This window comes from Trichosurus vulpecula, chromosome 8, assembly GCF_011100635.1.
Source record: "Trichosurus vulpecula isolate mTriVul1 chromosome 8, mTriVul1.pri, whole genome shotgun sequence".
NCBI classification, from domain to species: Eukaryota; Metazoa; Chordata; class Mammalia; order Diprotodontia; family Phalangeridae; genus Trichosurus; species Trichosurus vulpecula.
The window spans coordinates 91,928,641-91,949,422 of NC_050580.1; the positions used below are offsets into that span (position 1 = coordinate 91,928,641).

Consider the following 20,782-nt stretch of genomic DNA (forward strand, 5'->3'; position numbering starts at 1 on the left):
ACAGAGCACAACTAAACCGTGCTTCTGAACCCCTGCGGACAGTATATTGACTTAGAAAACCACATATTAACATTATCTATGTTGTATGATTTTTTAAATTTATTTTGTTAAATATTTCCCAATTACATTATAATCTTGTTCAGGCAGCACTTGTTGATGTGTGATGCCCTTGTGTTTGACACCTCTGAAGTAAAGGATTGCTATACTGCAAGGACCCAGTTGAAATTAGGTAACATGAATTTGTAGAGCAATTAGTCAACATCATTGTGTGACATCCCCCAGATTTATGCAGTAGCACAAATAATAGTGAAGGGGGCAGACGGTAAAAAAGTATTCTCAGGTTTGGGATTTGATAAAGTAGGACAATGGAGCATGGGATTAGGGATCAAAAATAGTTAGCTGATGAGTAGAGATTGGAAAGAGAAGAAAACAAAGCTCAAGCAGGTGTTATGACCTGGGAAAGTACTGAAAGGTGAGGAGCTTGGAGGTCATGGTAAGGATGAAGAACAGGGTTAGGAGTAAAACATAGGGGAAGTTGGAACGATAATAGATTACAACTAAATTATAACTAGATATAACTTGATCGGAATTCTTGAGCAAGAAAGTAGGCAAGATGGGTTACAGCAAGATCAAGGGTGTACCATCACTATTAGTAACTAAGGAGTAGAGGAATAGGTCAAGGGAATTGAATAGCTTGAGGGACTTGGAGGGAGCATAAATAAGCCTTTTGAAATTTCTAGTATAAGTGCAGCAGTTGGGGTAGAGAAGAAGTAAACTGAGGAATTGTACTCAGTGAAAAAGGAGGGAGATTGCCTTGGGAACTAACAGATAGTGACTGCCAGGATCTGGATTGAGTGTCAAATTTAGATAGAGTAAATCTCAAAGGAGGGGAGGTTACAGAGTGATGGCAACATGATACTCTGTAAGTGGAAATGGCAATCAACTAGGGTCTCCCCTTAATTCTGAGAATGGTCAGAAGAGCAACAGGAGTAATATGAAAAGTAGTACATCCAGTACTGGAAAGGATGGCAAGGGGTAAAGTCTCATCCAGGGGGAGTCAAATATCTGTGAGTACAAGGAGACGGAGGGAGCATGAGAGGAAAAAGTTGAAAATAAAGAAAACTTTGTTAAATATGGAGCAGCGATTTCAGAGGGCACAGTGGAATGGGTAGGAAGATACGGAGGGCAGGGTTGAGGTGGATGGGCCTCCTTTATGCCTCATCGCCCACAAAGGAGTCCCACTTGTCCATTCACTACCCACACATAATTCCAACAAAGTGATTCAGGGGTGGGGAAAATCATTAATGTTTTTCAATTTGAAGGAGAAAAAAAGCTAGACATTGAAAAGAGGGGTTATCAAGAGAAAAATAAGAAGCAAAGCATGCTTTTTAATTGCACTATTGACTTTTCCTCTCCAGTGAGTGGGTCTCTCTCTCTCTCTCACACACACACAAGAGAATAAATTTGCAAATGGGCATTAAATGCAGTGAGCAGTACAATCAGGAATTCTCCAGTGCTTGGCATGAGCATACTGTACTGAATTTTCTATTAGGCCAGGGAATGGGGATGAGAACCGGGATGAGTCTATTGATTAGATATTTTGGCATCTAATAGCTCCCCAGGCTTTATACTTAGGTAGAATAGGTCTTGGCTGCCCATGTGGCATAATTTCAAGGATGCCAATGAAAGCCCACTGACACAAAAAAGTCTTCCTCATTTGCTCATTGGTGCCTGAAATTTCTTTAAAAAGATATGATCAAAGTGGCTGAAAGGCATGTCCCCCTATGAAAGAGCAGGTGAAAGAACACAGGACTTGGAAACAAAATCCTTGAGTTCAAGCCTGGGTTCCACTACTTGCTACCTGCGTGACCTCAACCTTAACCTCTTGGCTCTTAATTTTCCTTATCTTTGAAATGGGATGATTAGACTATTTGAGAACCTATGAGTTGAAAGAGACCTCAGAGGCCCATATGTACTCAAGAATCCCCACTACAACATCCCTGATGAGCAACCATACAACTTCTACTTAAAGATAATTAGTAAGGGAGAGCCACTACTTCCTGAGGAAACCCATTTCACTCTCAAATAGTACTAACTGGAAGTTTTTCATCATATAAAGCTTAAAGTTGCCTCTCTACAATTTCTATTCACTGTTGCCTGGCCCTCTGAGGTCAAATAAAGCAAGGCTAACTCATCTTCAACATGATAGTCTTCTAAATACCTGACTGTAGCTATCATTTCCTTTCTAAATCTTCTCTACGTCTCTCTCTCACACACACACACACACACACACACACACACACACACACACCTTTACTGGCTCTCTATTACCTACAGGATAAAATATAAAGTCTTTCATTCACATTCAGAGCCCTTTGTAACTTGCTTCCCCCTCTCCCTCCTCCCACCCTTCCAGACTTCTTACATGTTATCCACCCCACTTACTCTGTGATCCAACAGCACTGGCCTGCTTGCTGCTCCTCAGACAAGACATTCTATCTCTTCAATCTGAATATTTTCACTGGCTGTTTCCATGCTTGGAACTCTCTCCCTCCAAACCTCCACCTCCTGACTTCCTTCAAGTCCCACCTTCCATGGGACGCTTTTCCTGAATCCATTTAACACTAATGCCTTCCTTCTATTGATCATCTCCAATTTGTCTTGTATATATCTCATTTGTGCATTATTGTTTGCATGTTTTCTTCCCTGATTAGACCATGAGCTCCTTGTGAGTAGAGACTGCCTTTTGATGTTTCTTTGTAACCCCAGCACTTAGCACTGTGGCTGACACATAGTATATAGTTACTACTAAACATTCCTATTTCCTTCAGTCAATTCTTATGTAGAAAAGTTTCCAGTTCTTTCAATATCCTGGTTGCCCTCTTTGGGATACTCACTCTCTCACCCATTGTAAGGTCAATGGGGAATAAGATCTTCACCAGCCATAGGCCTCATGTGGAGCCCATTAAGGGAAACTTGCTTGCTTGTACGAAGGCTTACACACTTTTTGTTAATTTCTAATTAGGCACTGAGTCAGGAGAGTTCTGGCTCTGAACAGCTGAAAGAGAATATATTCTGAGAAGTGAGCTTTTTGCTTTGGGGGCTCGCTTACAAGAAGGATCTTGTGATTCCCGGGTCGAGACTCTGAGTGGTCACATGTTCAGAGCTCCCCAACTGCTCAGAGGTAAAGGCTCTCTTGATCCAGTGGTGAATGTAAAGTATATATAGCAGTTTTGCTTTGATTCAGGCAGTAGAGCCCTGTCTGTCGATCTTTAGTTCTCTTCTCTGTATTTTTTCTGTTTAATTAAAGAAGATTGTTGACCCCTGAAATGGCTGTCTTTCCTAGTAAAGCAGATAAAAGAGCCTGCACTAGCAGCCGTCCTGGGTATGCCGGTGTGGTTGCCGTTACACTCATCAACATTATTCTTAAAATATGGCATTCAAGACTGAATACAATATTCTAGATGCAGTCTGACCAGGTCAGAACAGAAGACAATCACCTCCCTCTCTAGCATTAGGAAGCCTTTAAGGTATAGACTCACCATAAAGTTCTATGATTCTGCAATTTACCTCTTACACTACAGTGCAAACTGGTGATATTAGACCCTTTAATGATAGCTGGTATTGATAGAGGGGAAGGAAGGGCAAAGTGAGCACAGAGGACAGTTCATCTAAAACTAGCAGTGGAAATAGGAGAGGAAGACTCACACTGGAAGAAAACATTTGCCATATGACCAACCCTACTTATCTCTGCCTAAACACTCAAACTACCAGCCTTATACAAAAATGATCTTCCTACCATATCTCTTCTCCCTAACACTCTGAATTAACTAACTACTCCTGCAAAAGTATCTGATTTAAATAAAACCTCCTGCCCCAAGATGTTTCCATTTGGAGAAGTTCTCTTTGGATAGAAGCCAGTCTGAAACTGAACAGAATCCAATGCCAGGAAGATAAGTTCAACCAAACAGGAGGGGACAGGTAGCAGTGAGCAGCAGAGGATGAGGGAGGGACATGTAGTTGCTATGGGTCATAGAGTGAGACTGGAGACAGAGTTAGCATGCATGCATCTGAAAACTATTCTGGGTAAGTAGGGTGGGGGTAGATGGAAAACAAAGCTGCCCAGGAAAATCATGTTTGCCTCCTCCATCTGTTACCAGATGGGTGTGCCATAGACATACACAATTTTAAAATGTGCATATCCAAAAGACACAGGATATTTGAAGCTACTTCTGTCTTGTAGATTCATCTAAGTATAAACATTTTCAAACATTTGCAATGGGGCATATGCTGAAACATAAGCATATTTTGTACAAACAAAATATCCAGAAATCATATGTGACACCTTATAAAGCATTGTGTAAATTAGTTAAGTGAAAATAGAGCGTAAATATTTTCAAACATTTCCACTGGGGTTCGGTGGGGTGGGGGGAGGGGAACAAGATTACTCTTCCATTGAAAGTAAATGACAGAAATTGTGAAATGTTTCTGCGTCTTGGACTTGAGAAAATGCTTGTCCAAAGGATGGGAAGAAAAAGATCTAACCAGAAATATCTTCTACCAAATGTCTACAGTACACACACACACACACACACACACACACACACACACACACCCCTCTCTTTTGGTCATTAAGCTCTCACCAAATAAGGCAGCTACTTGCCAGAACAATTTTGAGAAAGATTTTTTTATGTTTTAGAAAGTTGCAACCTCAAAGCAAATACACAAAGGAAAACATGACTTTGCTAAAAGGAGAAAGGGAAAAAATGGAAAAGGTGGAAAGGACAGCAAAAGACAGAAAAGATAAAACACAAACTGATCAGAGAAAGAAAAGAGTCCCATCAGCACAGGTCACTCATGAAATATATCACCTTAAAAAACCACAAAAGAGAAAACAGGAAGAAGGATAGGCCAGGTTAGAGGAGGCTAAGTGAATAGATAGGTGGTGATGAGATACATTGCTGGTTCAACTGGAGAACAGATTGAGATCAACCAAAAGCAGTTGCTTAATACCTAGGGGCTCTAAAGGTTGAGTTGAAAGTGGTTCCAATTGTTATGGTGAGTCAGGACATGGCTAGTTCTTTGTGACAAGTTTTCTGAAGGACATGCAAACTTAAACACAGCCTGTGTCTACAAGAAGGTAAGAGAAGGACTTTTAACTCATTTCCTAAAATCTCAAACTGGTTTAAAGAGACTTCTGGGGCAGGGTCAGTTCAGAAGTCCCAAGGATTGAAATCCCCTTGAAAGCAAATAATTGTCGTAAGTCATAAGCAGCAAACCAAAAAGTCCAAGGCATCCCTATGATGTAGGGGCATCCCAAGGACTCACATACAGCTAACTACTTCTCCTTGGTGTTTGAAATTCTTTATAACTTGGCCCCTTCCTTCCGGTTTTATCATCCTTAATTGTTCTCTTGTTGAGTGGTTTCAATCATGTCTGCCTCTCCATGACCCCATTTGCAGTTTTCTTGGCAAAAATATTGGAGTGGTTTGCCATTTCCTTCTCCAGCTCATTCTACAGATGAAAAAACTGAGGCAAACATGGTTAAACGACTTGCCCAGGGTCCCACGGCTAGTAAACATCTGAGACCAGATTTGAATTTAGATCCTTGTGACTCCAGGGCTATCACTTTATCCACTATGCCACCTAGTTGCCCTAATCCCTCTCTGCTTATTCTATGACCCAACAACACTGATCTATTTGCTGTTCCTTGGTCATCACACTCCATCTGCCATCTTTGCACTGGCTGCCCATCATTTCTAGAGCTCTCCTTTCTCTCTTCAAAGAGTTTCCTTGGCTTCCTTGAAACTCAGTTCAAAACCTACCTCCTGCAAGAAATCTCTCCCCATCCCTCCGGCTACTAGTACCTCCTCCTCTCAGTTTACCTTCCCTCTACTCTGTATATGTCTTATATTTGCTTAATTATTTACATATTGTCTCTCCAATTACAATGTAAGCCCCTGGAGAGCAAGGACTGTTTTTTGCCTTTCTTTGCATTCCCAGCACTTTACATAGTCCGTGACACATAGTTAAGTAATTAATCAATTCTTAAGTGACAGGAAAGTAAAGGTCTTCAGAGAAAAGGAAAAGGCAACAGACTGAAAGAGAGAAAAAGAATATCATTTTTTCTGATGAGTGTCAGTCTCCAATTAAACTTTCAACTTGATGCACTTGGACAAAAGTTCTGTCTATGTTTAGTATCTCTTCTTGGGACTTGGTTCTGAGCCAGAACCTGGTAGAATGCACTGGCATGGGCCTGAGTGACCAGACAGCACCGAGATATCAACACAACCTGCTGAGCAAGGACCGTGGAGCAGGAGATAATGCAGCCCATCACTCAAGGTAAAACACAGTAAAAATAAAATTTAATTTGAAGGGCTGCTGTACTCTAATTTTAATTAAGATAAGCCACCTAGAGATTTGCCTGCTCCTCAGTAGAACCTGAATAGTTTCTTTGAAAATGTTCAACCTAATGAATGTCTTGGAATTTTTCTCAATGACAATTAACAGGAGGGGAAATGAGGGTGCCGGACAGTACAGTGGCATTTGGGGGGATGTTTGAAACCTGATTCTCTCTGAGATATCATTGTATTTTTTTTAGCTGAATGTGCAGCCACTTAGGGTAAAAAAGTATCTACATACAGCAACTGCCCATTCTAGCTTCTGTCTAATGTCAGTGGTAAAGAAAGAATAATCTCAAAGGAAAAAATGTTATTCTGATTTCTTTAACTAAGTGTTTTGAGTGGAATGTTTGAGTCATGAACAAATAAAATGCAAAAGGGTGAATAGCAAAGATGAATTTTAACCTAAACAAGACTGATCCAGTAAGGCCAGGCATGAGAAACTAATATAGTGATAAGACAGGAGGAGAGCTCTATGCCTGACTTCTTACCACTCAGCTAATAGGAAATGACTGAACAGCAACAGGAAAGCAGTGAAATTTATTACATGAGGAAAAGGGCCCCACATTTATTAGCCAATGCAATTCAACAAACACTTATTAAGGGACTATTAAATATAAAATACTGTGTGCTAGGTATTGGAGGAGATAGGAGGATGAAAAACACTCCCTTCTATCTTCATGAGATTTACAATCTAAATTCTTCTTATTGTTCAGTCATTTTCACTTTTGTCTGACTCTTTGTTACCCCATTTGGAGTTTTCTTCGCAAAGATGCTGGAGTGGTTTGCCATTTTCTTCTCTAGCTCATTTTACAGATGAGGAAACTGAGGCAAACAGGGATTAAAGTGACTTGCTCAGGGTCACATAGATAGTGAGTAGGTGAGGTAGGATTTGAACTCAGGTCCAGGTCTAACACTCTATCCACTTTGCCACTGAGCTGCCCTATAATCTAATAGTGAGAGATAAAACACATGCCAAAAACCTAAAAGACAGTATGTGAACATTTAAAGAAAGAGAGACCACTTTCACCTGAAGGGATCAAGCAAATTATTATAGAAGAAGTAACCAGAGAATCGAGCCTTGAATGGAAAAAAAGATGTTTTGTACCTGTGAAGTTTGGTATATCTCCAAGACACCAACAGGCCTGGAGTTCAGAGAAGAGACTAGGGCTGGAGATAGATACACACATACATACATACATACATACATAGATGATAGACTTATATTTATATACATACACATGTATATGCAAACATATACATATATACAATACAGATACACATGTACGTGTGTGTGTGTGTGTGTGTGTGTGTGTGTGTGTGTGTGTGTATATATATATATATATATATATATACACATACCTGTATATAAAGAAATTTATAAGGAACCCAATTTCCAGAACAACTTTTAGGAATTTTTATTTATATTTTAAAAGTTCCAAATCCAAAGCAAAGTATATATACATGTATATACACATACATATGCATATTTGTATATGCACTCATATGTATAAGCGTATATGTATGTATATGCACACATTTCTGTAGGTATGCCCATATGTGTATATGGACATATATATATATATATATATATATATATACACATATACATATACATATATATGTATATATGTATACATAATTCCAGAAGAATCCAAAGGATATGAAAACAACAGGTATTCATATATATATATATATAAATATATTACAATATGATATACAACATAGGCATAGATAGTACACACCTATAACATATGATATGCTACATGTGTATATATGGGAGCCATGATGATAATGATCACATTTAACTACCAGATTAATATCAGATGATAATTAAACCCATGGGAGATTATGACATCACTGAGAGAGGATGTAGGGAGTGAAGAAAAGAGGGCCCAGCACAATGTCTTGGAGTACTCCTAGTGGGGGGCTATAACAAAGATGACGAGTAAGAAAAGGAGACTGAGAAGGAGTCGTCAGAGAGGTAGGAGGAATACCAAGGGAAACAACATCATAACAACCCAGAGCAGAGAAAGTATTCAGAAGGAGAAGGTTGTCCCAGGTCTGTCACTTACTAGCTGCAAATGATTTCTCTCTAATATCATCTCGTAGTTAACATATTATATTCCTCTCACACACATATCAATTCCTAATTTACGTTATATTTGTCTAGGTACATATTTTATCTCTCCCCTCCTAGGTCTACAGATTACATCAAGGGAAGAATCATAGATTACATGGTAGGTATTCAATCAATATGTGGGGTTGTTTTTGTTACTTTAATGAAAGAATGAATGTTTGATTGTGGTCAGGTTACTTCTGTGTGAACTCTATTTTCTTCTTTTGCAAGAGAGGAGTAATAGTATTTGTACTGCCTCTCCCATAAGACCATCAACGAGGTGATTAGATCAGATGATGAAGGACAAGGTCCTTTCTGGCTCTCTGTGAATAATATACATAAAACACTCCAAAGATGTGAAATATTCTTGTTACTAATGGTATTAATATTAAATGAGAAAAAGGACCCGTATACTTGGTATGGAAAACTGCTAGGAATATTTATTATTATTGATCTTTAGGAATGACACATTTAGACAAGCTCAATGGATTATAAACTCCTGTGGGTAGGTCCAGAGTGGTAACTGCATATTTAGGAACTTGACAAAGTTTATGGATGGATTAGAGACAATTGATAAAGTTGATTGGTAGCCAGCTCCTCTTTCAAAACATCCATGAATCTAGGAATCAACATAATTAGATAATTAGCACTTGGCCCCTTGGGTTAGGAGGCAGCTGTTTTGAAAAAAATCAAACATGCTTGCCTTAACATGAATTGCCGAAAGTGTCTACTGTATAATCCCAAATAGCAACCACTATGCAGTGTCTTATTGCTCCTCTGATGGATCACTACAAACAACATTCTCCATTTAGAACTGTATTATGGGAATTCTAGGACATGTGACCAATAAGATAGAATGCCAGACATTTCCACTTGCCACTAACGGTGAAAAAGGAGAGAAAGGGAAAAAAGGCAGGGGAGGAAGGAAGGGAGAGAGGGAGGGAGGGAGAAAAAGAGACAGAGAGACAGAAACAGAGAGAGAGAGAGAGAGAGAGAGAGAGAGAGAGAGAGAGAGAGAGAGAGAGGGAGGGAGAAAGGGAAGGAAGGGAAGGAAGGAAGGAAGGAAGGAAGGAAGGAAGGAAGGAAGGAAGGAAGGAAGGAAGGAAGGAAGGAAGGAAGGGAAGGAAGGAAAGGAAGGAAAGGAAGGAAAGGAAGGAAAGAAGGAAAAGAAGGAAGGAAACTATGAGCCAGAGGCATAACAAATCCGGATGAATCCACAGTATACAAAAGCAAGAAGCCCAACAAGGTAACAGCTATATGAATTAATGGCAGAGAACGCTAAACTTTAAGGGAAAGCTCACTCAGCACCCTTTACTTACCAGCCTCTAAACTCTGGCAGGGGTAGACACATAAACCAACCCACATGTTTGTGCTTTGGAACTCAGAAACTTCCCTGCAGTTGTGGTCTTTGATAGTACATCTTGCCCCTGTCCTTCCCTGACTGTCTTTTTGTAATAAACTGTGGACATCAACTTTATTGAGGCATGAGAAAAGGAAGAGGAGGAGGGAGAGGAAAGAAAAGAAAGAGGGAGGAGGGAGATGAGGAGAAACAGGCAGGAGAAGAAGGAGCAAGGATGGGGAGAAAGAGGAAGTATAAAAGGGAGTTTGGGTGTTTCCTGCTGCCTGAGTGACTTTTAGGTTAGGGAACACCAAAGACAGTAGAAATTCTATCAAGAACGCCCACTGAGTAGAATAAATTAAGTACACAACACACCATAGTAAATCACCATAGTAATCCAGTGTTTGATAAACCCAAAGATGAATGCTGTCAAAATAAGAATTTACCATTTGATAAAAATTGCTGGGAAAGGTGGAAAGCAGTTTTGAAGAAATTAGACATCTCATACCATATACCAAGATAAATTCAAAATGAATAAGATTTAGGCATAAAGGGTGATATCATAAGTAAATTAAAGGAGCATGGAAAATTATACCCACCAAGATCTAAGGATAAGGGAAGAGTCTGTGACCAAACAAAAGATATAGAGGATAACAGGAAGCAAAATGGATGATTTTGATTATATGAGATTAAAAAGGTTTTGTACAAATGAACTAATGCAGTCAAAATTAGAAGGAAAACAGGAATCTTGGGGAAATGTTTAGAGCAAGTTTCTCTGATAAAGGCCTCATTTCTCAAATATAAAGGGAACTGAGCCAATTTTTTTTAAATGAGACATTCTCCAATTGATAAATGGCCAAAGGATATGAATAGGCCTTTTTCAGAAGAAGAAATCAAATCTATCAATAGTCACATGAAAAACTGCTCTGAATCACTATTGATTAGAGAAATGCAAATTAAAACAACTTAGATATTACCTCACACCTAGCATATTGACAGAAAAGGAAAATAACAAGTGCTGGAGGGGATGTGGAAAAAATTGGTACACTAATGCACTCTTGGTGGTGGAGTTTTGAGCTAGGCTATGCATTCTAGAGAATAATTTGGAACTATACCCAAAGGGCTATAAAACTGTGCATTCTCTTTGTCCCAATAATACCACTACTACTAGGTCTCTCAAAGAGATCAAAGACCTATTTGTGTTTTTATATATGTGTGTGTGTGTGTGTGTGTGTGTGCGCGTGCGCGCATGTGTGTGTCTGTGTATACGTGTGTGTGTATATATGTGTGTGTGTGTATATGTGTGTGTATACATATACATATACATACACACACATATATATATCCATATATACATATGGATATATATATCCATATATATGTGTGTGTATATATATATATATATATATATATATATATATATATATATATATATATATATCAGTTCTTTTGTGCTGGCAGAGTTGGAAATTGAGGAGATTTCCATCTATCCATCAAATGCGGAATGGCTGAACAAGTTGTGGTATAAGATTGTGATGGAATACTATTCCACTATAAGAAATGATGGACAGGATGGTCTCAAAAAATCTGTGAAGACTTGTATGAACTGATACAAAGTGAACAGAACCAGGAAAACATTGTGCACAGTAACAGCAACATGGTGTGATGATCAATTGTGAATGACTTGGCTATTCTGATCAATAGGATGATACCAGACAATTTTGAAAGAATCATAATGAAAAATGCTATTCACCTCCAGAGAGAGAATTAATAAACGCTGAATGCAAATTGAAGCATACTTTTAAAAACTTTTTTATGTTTCTTATTTTATGTGTGTGTTTTCTTTTACAACATGACTAATATGGAACTATGTTTAGCATTATTTCACATGTGTAATTGATATACATTGCTTGCATTTACAAGGGGTGTAGGGGTAAGAGGGAAGGAGAAAATTAATTTTTAATGAATGTTTATATATATGGAAAATATTTAATTAAATTAATAAAAAATATTTTTAAAAAAGAACACCCATTATGCCACCCCCTAAACCCAGGAAGACTGGCACATGTGATCATTCAAGCTAATTCAAAGAACTAAAGATCAGAGGAAACTTGGGCAGGAGACAACAGATACGGCTACTCTAGGCATGAAGAAAACAGAAGTAAAATCTACCTGGGGCCAGCCTTATCTTCCCAGAAGCTCTTTGGAGTAGGGAACAAGGCTGGTAAAAACTGAGATTACTAATGTGGAAGGAGGATAAAATAACTATGAAATTCATGGCAGTGGAGTGGGATGGGGGAAGTGCTTCCAGAAGGGGCAAGGAAATCTACCATTAAAGGAGAAGTCAGAAAGTGATAGAGGAATATAAAGGAAGAGACTAAAACTACCTATGATCACAGGAGGAAGAAAATTTAGCGAAAAAGCAGGTAAGTCTATACAGGAGATAAGAAAATTAGAAGGGCAGATGACTGCCAAGATTTCTAAAAAATTTCAAATGTCTCAAAATAAATATTCCAAGATGAAGGAAACTAAACTAATATTCAATGAAATGCAGAATACTGTGGCTTCCCAAGAGGTAATGGAACCACAGCAGGATGTTCAGAACAGCTCAAACAGAGAAATCAGAATCTTGAGAAAAGAAGATAGAAGGAAACAAATGACAGAATCTATGGTCTGCAGAGCATAAATAATTAGCAGAAGAGGAAAAAAATATGGATCCATGGAGTCAAGTCTCTCCAAAGAAGTGAAAGAGAGAACAACAGACTGGAAATATTAATGTACTGAATCAAGGACAACTGGAAGAAGAGGAGCCAAAAGCAATAAAGCTTTCTGTACTATCAAAACACAACAATTTCAAAGACAGAATTCACAGAGACAACATAAAGATTAAAGGTCTCCCAGAAGAGTGTGACAAACTAAAAAACCGGAATACCATAATGCGAGAAATAATACACAAAAATTGTCCAGAACTTCTAAATACAGAAAATGTGAGCCAGTGAAAAGTGGCTTGACTGGTATGGCCCCCAACCCCACTGGACATACAAAAGGTAAAGCTAAAAAAACCTCCAGCCTCTTGTGTGGCCCAGTTAAGAATGACTTCCTGGGCTCCTGCCCATCATTCGTTATTAGGCAACTGAAAAAAAAATACCCTCCTTTCACAGAACTAGATTATCCCACTCTCTTCTTCCATAGATAATAAGGCAGTGTCCTATTAGGGTCCTGTCAGTTCTTTATCTAAAACTCCATATAAATTTAAGCCATAAGGACCTTCAGGCTTTTTACCACAGTGTGAATACCGTTACAGAGTTGCATATTCCAAACCATCCATTGTGTGCTTCCCTTGGACTAAAAGCAATGGTAGGGAGTGGGGCACACACTGGAACTATCCCCCCGCCCCTGCCAGGCATCTGTTTTCCTCTTTCCCCCTTGTGAATGGCAATAAAATTTTAACTCCTGTCCCTATATGGTGCTTCAACTCTTCATTCAAGATATTCCCTCCCCTTTCACAATATAGAAAACAAAACACTACAAAAAACCTACTGACTGACAGGGTAGGGCTAGGGAGGGACAACCTATGTTTCACACTCTAAGACTTATAGTGATTAAATTTAAAGTTCTAATGACAGCAAATAGTGTGAATTCCAGGAGAAAAACTTTCAAATATAAAGAAAAGAACATTTGAATAACAGAAGATTTTTCTGCACCCATCAGAAACTATGGAAAGGAATGGAAGTATTTATTTTGACAGACCCTAAAAAGATCATTCATTTCTCACCTGGTTGTACTCCTTAGACTGGATTCTATCATGCTCCACAGAAAAATTCCTCATCAGGAAACTCATCCTGTAAAATTGTATCAGCTTTGTTACTCATACCTCATTAATACCCCCAGGATCTTCTGCCCCTCTGATCAGAGGGCTGCAGGGTAGAGCAAAGAACTCATCCCAAAGCATACATTTACAAAGGGCCCTCAAGCCAGTCAGTTCTTTATTTCTCACCAGCTTGAACTCCTTTGACTGGAGTCCATCATATTCTCATGATGAGCTCTTACCACTCCTTTTCAGGTTCCTTTTATGTGTTTTCTTTTCCCATTAGATTGCATGCTTCTTGAGGACAGGTCACATTTGTGACCCCCATACTTAGACTGACTGACAATGAAAAAAAATATTCAATAAAAAGAAGCATTTGAAACCTTGCTTTAAAAAAAGATGAGAGCTGCATTGTGCTTTCAATCAAAATAAAGTGAATAGTGAGAAACCATTCCTTGATGTATATCACCAACTCCTCCATAATTTATAGTTTTACCCAAATTGATAAATGGTCAAAGGATATGAACAGGCAGTTTTCAGAGGAAGAAATTTAAAATATCTATAGTCACATGAAAAAAATGCTCTAAATCACTATTGATTAGAGAAACGCAAATCAAAACGACTCTTAGGTACCACATCTCTCCTGTCAGATTGGCTAACATGACAAAACAAGAAAATTATAAATGCTGGAGCAGATGTGAGATAATTGGAACACTAATGCATTATTGGTGGAGTTGTGAACTGATCCAACCATTTTGGAGAGCAATTTGGAACTATGCCCAAAGAGCTATAAAACTGTGCATACCCTTTGACCCTGCAATACCACTTCTAGGTCTGTATTCCAAAGAGATCATACAAATGGGAAAAGAACCCACATGTACAAAAATATTTGTAGCAGCTGTTCTTATGGTGGCAAAGAACTGCAAATTGCGAGGATACACATCAAATGGGGAATGGCTGAGTAAGTTGTGGTATATAAATGTAATGGAATACTATTGTGCTATAAGAAATGAGGAGCAGATGGACTTCATAATAACCTGGAAAGACTTATATGATCTGATGCTGAGTGAAGGGAGCAGAACCGGGAGAACACTGTACACAATTACAGACACATTGTATCTGTGATGACTAACGCTGATAGACTTGGTTCTTCTCAGCAATGCAAGGTTCTAAGACAACTCCAAAAGGCTCACAATGGAAAATGCTATCCACATCCAGAGAAAGAATTACAGAGTCAGAATGCTGATCATAGCATACTATTTGCTCTCTCTCTCTCTCTTTTGTTTTGTTTCTTCTTTCTCGTGATTCATTCCATTTGTTATAATTCTTCTTTTCAACATGACTAATGTGAAATATGTCTAATGTCAATGTATATGTAAGAGCGTATATCAGATTGTATACTGTCTTGGAGAAGAGGGGGGAAGGGAGAAAATTTGGAACTCAAAAACTTGTGGAACTGAATGTTGTAAACTAAAACTAAATAACTTTTTAAAAATGTATACCTTTATACAGTTGCCTGAGGCACTGAGAAGTTAAGGGCCGTAGGTATAATATGTTCTGGAGGAAGGAACTGAACCCAGGTCAGCCTGAATCCAAGATCAATATCTATTGACTATTCCACATGCCTCCCTAGAACTGTTTGATATTCCCACCTTTATTGTTCTCCTTGCTTCATCACTATCTGCTAGAATCCTTAACTTCCTTCAAAGCACATTTCAGCCACCACTTCCCCCCATAATATTTTTCCTTACTCCTCCCCAGTTGTTAGTACACTACCCTTTCTGAAATTACTGTCTTTACTTATGTGTATATGTTGTGTCCCTAGCCCCACCCCAGGAGAATATAAATTCCTTGAGGACCAGGAATGCTGTGTTTTTGTCTTCATATCCCCAGAAGTTAGTAGAGTATCTTGCACAGAAGAAGTACTCAATAAATGTTGTTGGGTTGAATTGACCCTTGTTGGCTTGGACAGAGATGGGGGACAATAGGTATTCAATATTCTCCAAGAACTTTATACCCAGAATGTTCCATACGAACTCTTATCTTGTAGTGAACATGCAGGTGCCTCTCTCTCTCTCCCTGTTCCCAAAAGCCCTGTGATTAGAGGCCTATTATCTGCCTGGTTATTTATTTGCTAGAGTGTTTATTAAGACTAATCGGTCCAACAGCAGTTGTTTGTATTTCAACCACTAGTTTCCCATTGAAACATCAATTTGCAGGCATGTCGCTCTTCCTGATAGCCTGAACAAGAGAAAGAAAGCAGCCCCATCAATAATTGCCAAAAACTGCACGTTCTCTACTTTCAATATCAAAGATTGCCTGAATTGTTTCAATTCAAACATCAAGCATTTTATCTAGTTTGATGTTGTCTCCAGAGACATCTGGGGGGATGCTATCAAAAGCATTGGGCGACAGATGGATGAGGGAGAAGAGGAATACTGTAGAGGAAGTAGGGGAGATAATAGGTACACCCAACCTAAATTAGCCTACAAAGGCTCCATGACACTAAGAACTGCTTCTTCATATTTCCCTTTTGTGACACCACTGACAAATTAGCTCCCTACTTCTCAGGATCCAAGAAGGAAACAGTACCTTTAGACTTTAAGACCTTCATATTCAAAGATAATAATGGCTCAATATGGGGTAAATCAAAGGCAGAAACTATCCATTAAACAAGAGCAAGTTGCAGGGGGCAGGGAGGGGAGCGGTCACAGAGTTACAGCACAGCACAGGCAAATACAGCATTGGACCCTTGTTAAGGGACATGAAGTTGATCCTCTGGGTCTCCTAAGATTCCCCCGCCCTATTCTCTCTCTTCTTTGCTCACTCTACTTATTTTATTTCTATTAGCTAAAACCTCCACATCAATACTAAACCTCATAATATTCTCCCTTTTCACTGATTTCTTTGAGATCATCTGGCACAGTGATTTCATCCATCACCTACCCTCTGATGACTCCAGAGCTACACGTTAAACCATTCTAAATGCTGTAATTCCTCTTCAGCCTTGTATCTCTATTTACCTAGAAAATTTAACGTGTTCTTGTATAACTGATGGGGGGCAGAACTAAAAACAATGTAGAAAAACTATCAAAATGAAGATATATAACAATGAGACCTATTCAACAACGAAGTAGGCAATTTACTCAACCACAAGGAGGTAGCTCTAATTCAATTTAAGTTCTTTTTTCTTCCCTAATTGGAGCAATCCAACAATGAAAGAACTGCTTCATGGAGCAATTAGATTACTGGTGAATGTTAAAGATGAATGATCATCTTGGAGAGATGTCTAAGGGAAGCTTTTTACATATGTAGGAAGTTGGGCTAAATGTCTTCTAAGGTTCCTTCTCTCTTTAAGATTCTATGTTCTGGGGCAGCTAGGTGGTGCAGTGAGTAGAACACCGGCCCTGGAGTCAGGAGGACCTGAGTTCAAATCCAGGCTCAGACACCTGACACACTCACTAGCTGTGTGACCTTGGGCAAGTCACTTAACTGCCCTGCCTTCCCCCTTCAAAAAAAAAGATTCTATGTTCCTATTATGTCCTTCACCTTTGCTCCCCTACTTTTGCCAAATTTTATTTTCAAGGGCTTTTGTTGTGTTTGTCCTTTGTTCTCAAAGAGTACCAGGACATCAGGTTGATGATGACATGACTTGCAGTTGACTTTGATTTGAGTGAGGCAGGACTGTGCAAAGTCACATCAGTTCACATTTAAATTACTGCAAGAGACACCAAACTGGTCTCTCAGCCTCCAGTCTGTTCTGTACATTATGTCAGTAGGAGTAATTTACTTCTAATATCTCTTTTATCACCTCAGTTCACTGTTGCCTATTCCATTAAGTCCATTTTTTTCCTGGTCTTCCTGGTCACTCACCTTTGCCTCTCCATCTCACACAATACCTTGCTCATCACTTCTATTATCTCTTCCCTCCAGACAATCTTATCTGGCTGCTCCAAACCACAAATTTTGCTGATTGCTGCCTCCATGCTTGGCCAGCATGTGGAATGCCCCCCATCTCCTTAGTCTTATAGATGTCATGATAACCATCCTCTTCAGAATCGATCTCAAAACTCACCTCCTCCTGCGAAGCCTCCTCTTCTAATCTTCATATCATCAACATCAATAGAGGAAGCTTGTGCTATGTTAATTCACACTTTTTGACATAGAAATAATAGAATTTTGACTTCAGGAAGAAATTCAGTGATCACCCAAAACAACCCCCTCTGGTCTTCTTATGGCCTAAAAATGTGAAGTTACTGCCTTGAGGTCACAGTGCTACTAAACAGAGGAGCCAAGAGTAAAATTGAGATCTCTTGACTCACTTTACGGCATCTCCCATGACCCTCACTGCACTAAGCATTCTTCTGTGATTGCAGATGTGTTATCCAGACAACTAGAATACAAATTCCCTGTTGTAGCAGGGAAAGCATGGATTTGGACTCAGAGAGCTTGGGTTTGACTCTTGTCGATATTCTTCCACTGTGACTTTGGGTAGGCCCCTTCTCCTTTCTGGACCTCTGGTTTCCTCTTCTATAAAATGAAGAGGTTGAAAAGAACCCTAAAGTCCCTACTACCTCTAAATCTTAATGTCCTGGAGGAAGAATCATTTGGGAGTAGCAAGGTGGGAGGAGATGTGGGATTTTGAAAAAAATCACACTCTGTAGGTCATTCTGAACAGGAGGAAAATATACCAAGAAGGGGAAGAAAAAGGGACCTGTATGTCTGCTATTCATGTCTCCCCCTAACCCCACAAGAAGTGAAGGCCTTTCCTAGTATCTAGCTCAGTACCTGGCACATAATAGGCACAATAAATGCTTATTGATTGTTTGCTTGATTGACTGTCTCAGCAGAGAATAACCTATTGGTAGCCCGACTATGAACTGTCCTACCTGACAAGCAAGTCAAGGTAGCCAAGACAAAGGCTAATTTTCCATTCTTCCCTATAGGAGAGAGGAGAATGAGGAAACTCCCAAGGACTGAAAAAAGAGCAGAGATCCCTCAAACATAATTGTATTAGAAATGGGTACAAAGATGGATGATCTCAGCTTGAGCCCTGCCCTGAAGGAGAACATCAAGGGGTTAGTATCTAGCAGCTTTCAGCAATAGGCTCAAAGCAGAGGAGTGTAGCCGAAAGCGCCCTGGAGAGATAAACCAGGGGATCCACTAAGCCCTAGGAGGGATGGGACAAGTATTGAAGCCAGCTTTGAACCATCTCCAAGCTTGGTTTGCCCTTGCTATGTCAGTCCAACTTTTGTAGGAAGCTCAGCATACTTCATTAGGGAAAGTAGACAGCAGAAAAGGCTCAGAGAAGATGGCAGCATCCATCTGGGATTTTCTTTCCTGCTTCCTTGGGTGTGGTGATGTGTGGCCCTGCCTGCTGCAGTTAGAGAGGGACTCAGAGGCATGCATTACAGGTTTATTTTTCCACAATTCGTTTTTGTGGTTTATGGTTAATCAATTCACAAGTACTTATCAAGTGCTTACCACTTGTCAGGCATTGTGCTAAGCAATGAGGATGCAAAGGAAAAAAAAGCAAAAACAGTCCCTACCCTTAAGGAAATTATACTCTAATGGAACCCACTACTTTTTAAGTCCTGTATGGCTGTGGAATTGGCATGCAGAGTGCCGGGTATGGCTATGCAGTGATGATATGTCTGGTTCATTCACCCTCAACATCTATGTCTATCCAATGATCCATCTATTGTAGCAGTATCTGTATATAGATTTGTAATAGATATAGATGTAGGTATGTAGATATAAATATGTGTATAAATATATGTACATGTAGATTCTTATGTTTACAGATAAATAACAGAAAGAAAGACAGAGACAGAGACAGAGAGACAGGGAGAATCTTTTACTACTGAGCCAATATCCCATCTCTAGGGAATATTGCCCACCGGAGGGGATCTTTATGACAGATTGGGATAAGGAATAGGAATGGTCTCTGTAAGACATACCAACTGAGACAATCTGGTGCTAGATTTATTAAAATCTTTTTTTTTCATAATCTAAGATTTTTCATTATTTTTTTAGCCGTCATTTATGCCATGAATTCGTAGGGAATTGGTTCCAACAGCTCAGGTTCCTTGCCATTGGTTCTCACAAAGTATGCTTCTCTGGGAGGCGCAGGCTGGTGTTTCAATTGAACCCAAGTGCCTTTTTCTTTGGCTTCCTTCTTCTTCTGATCATTTTCCTTTACATGCTTCAAGAAGCTATCTCTGGTTCTAACTCGGCCAAGATGGCAGCAGGTAAGCAGGGACTAGAGTGAGCTCCATACCGAGTCCCTCCAAAAACCTATAAAAAATGGCTCTGAACCAATTCTAGAATGGCAGAACCCACAGAACAGCAGAGGGAAGCAGGGCTCCAGCCCAGGACAGCCTGGATGGTCTCTGGGTGAGGTCTATTCCACACGGAGCTGGGAGCTGGGAAAGGAGTGGAGCAGAGCCCAGCCTGAGCGACTTGGACCATCCAGACCAGAAGCCGGGCGGAGGGGGCCCTAGTGCCCTGATTCAGTGAGCTGCGGCAGTTACCAGACCCCTCGACCCACAAACACTAAAGACCACGGAGAAGGTTAGTGGGAAAAGCTGCGGGAGTGGAAGGAGTTCAAGGTTCGGCTTCCAGCCCCGGGGGCAGCGGAGGTGGGGCAGCTGTTGTTACTTCCAGCTCCAGGCCCACCTGGTGGGAGGAATTAAGTGGTGGATCAGAGCAGGAGTGCACAGCCTGCCGAAGATCTAAGCCCAGTCCGGGTTGGGGGTTGAGGAAGGAGCAGTGTTGGTGTGGCAGAGCTGGCACCTCCCCCCCAAACATGGAACATAGAATTCGTCAGTCTACAAGCAGTCATACCCCACTGAAAAACTCAAGGGTCAAGTTAGTTGGTTGGGAATATGGCCAGGCAGCGAAAGCACACCCAGATTCAGTCACAGACTTTGGATTCTTTCTTTGGTGACAAAGAAGACCAAAACATACAGCCTAAAGAAGACAACAAAGTCATAGAGCCTACAACAAAAGCCTCCAAGAAAATCACAAACTGGCCCCAGGCCATAGAAGAACTCAAAAAGGAGTTGGAAAAGCAAGTTAGAGAAGTAGAGGAAAAATTGGGAAGAGAAATGACA

General features: G+C 39.9%; 1 protein-coding gene across 1 annotated transcript in view; it reads right to left on the minus strand.

Annotated features, from left to right (window-relative positions):
- Positions 1 to 17,653, minus strand: part of PLPP4 (phospholipid phosphatase 4) — a 166,369-nt gene extending 148,716 nt beyond the window's left edge. Inside the window, exon 1 of the mRNA XM_036736545.1 lies at positions 17,541 to 17,653. Coding sequence (XP_036592440.1) covers positions 17,541 to 17,653 — 113 coding nt within the window. The remainder of the gene's footprint in view (positions 1 to 17,540) is intronic.
- Positions 17,654 to 20,782: the final 3,129 nt, after the last annotated feature.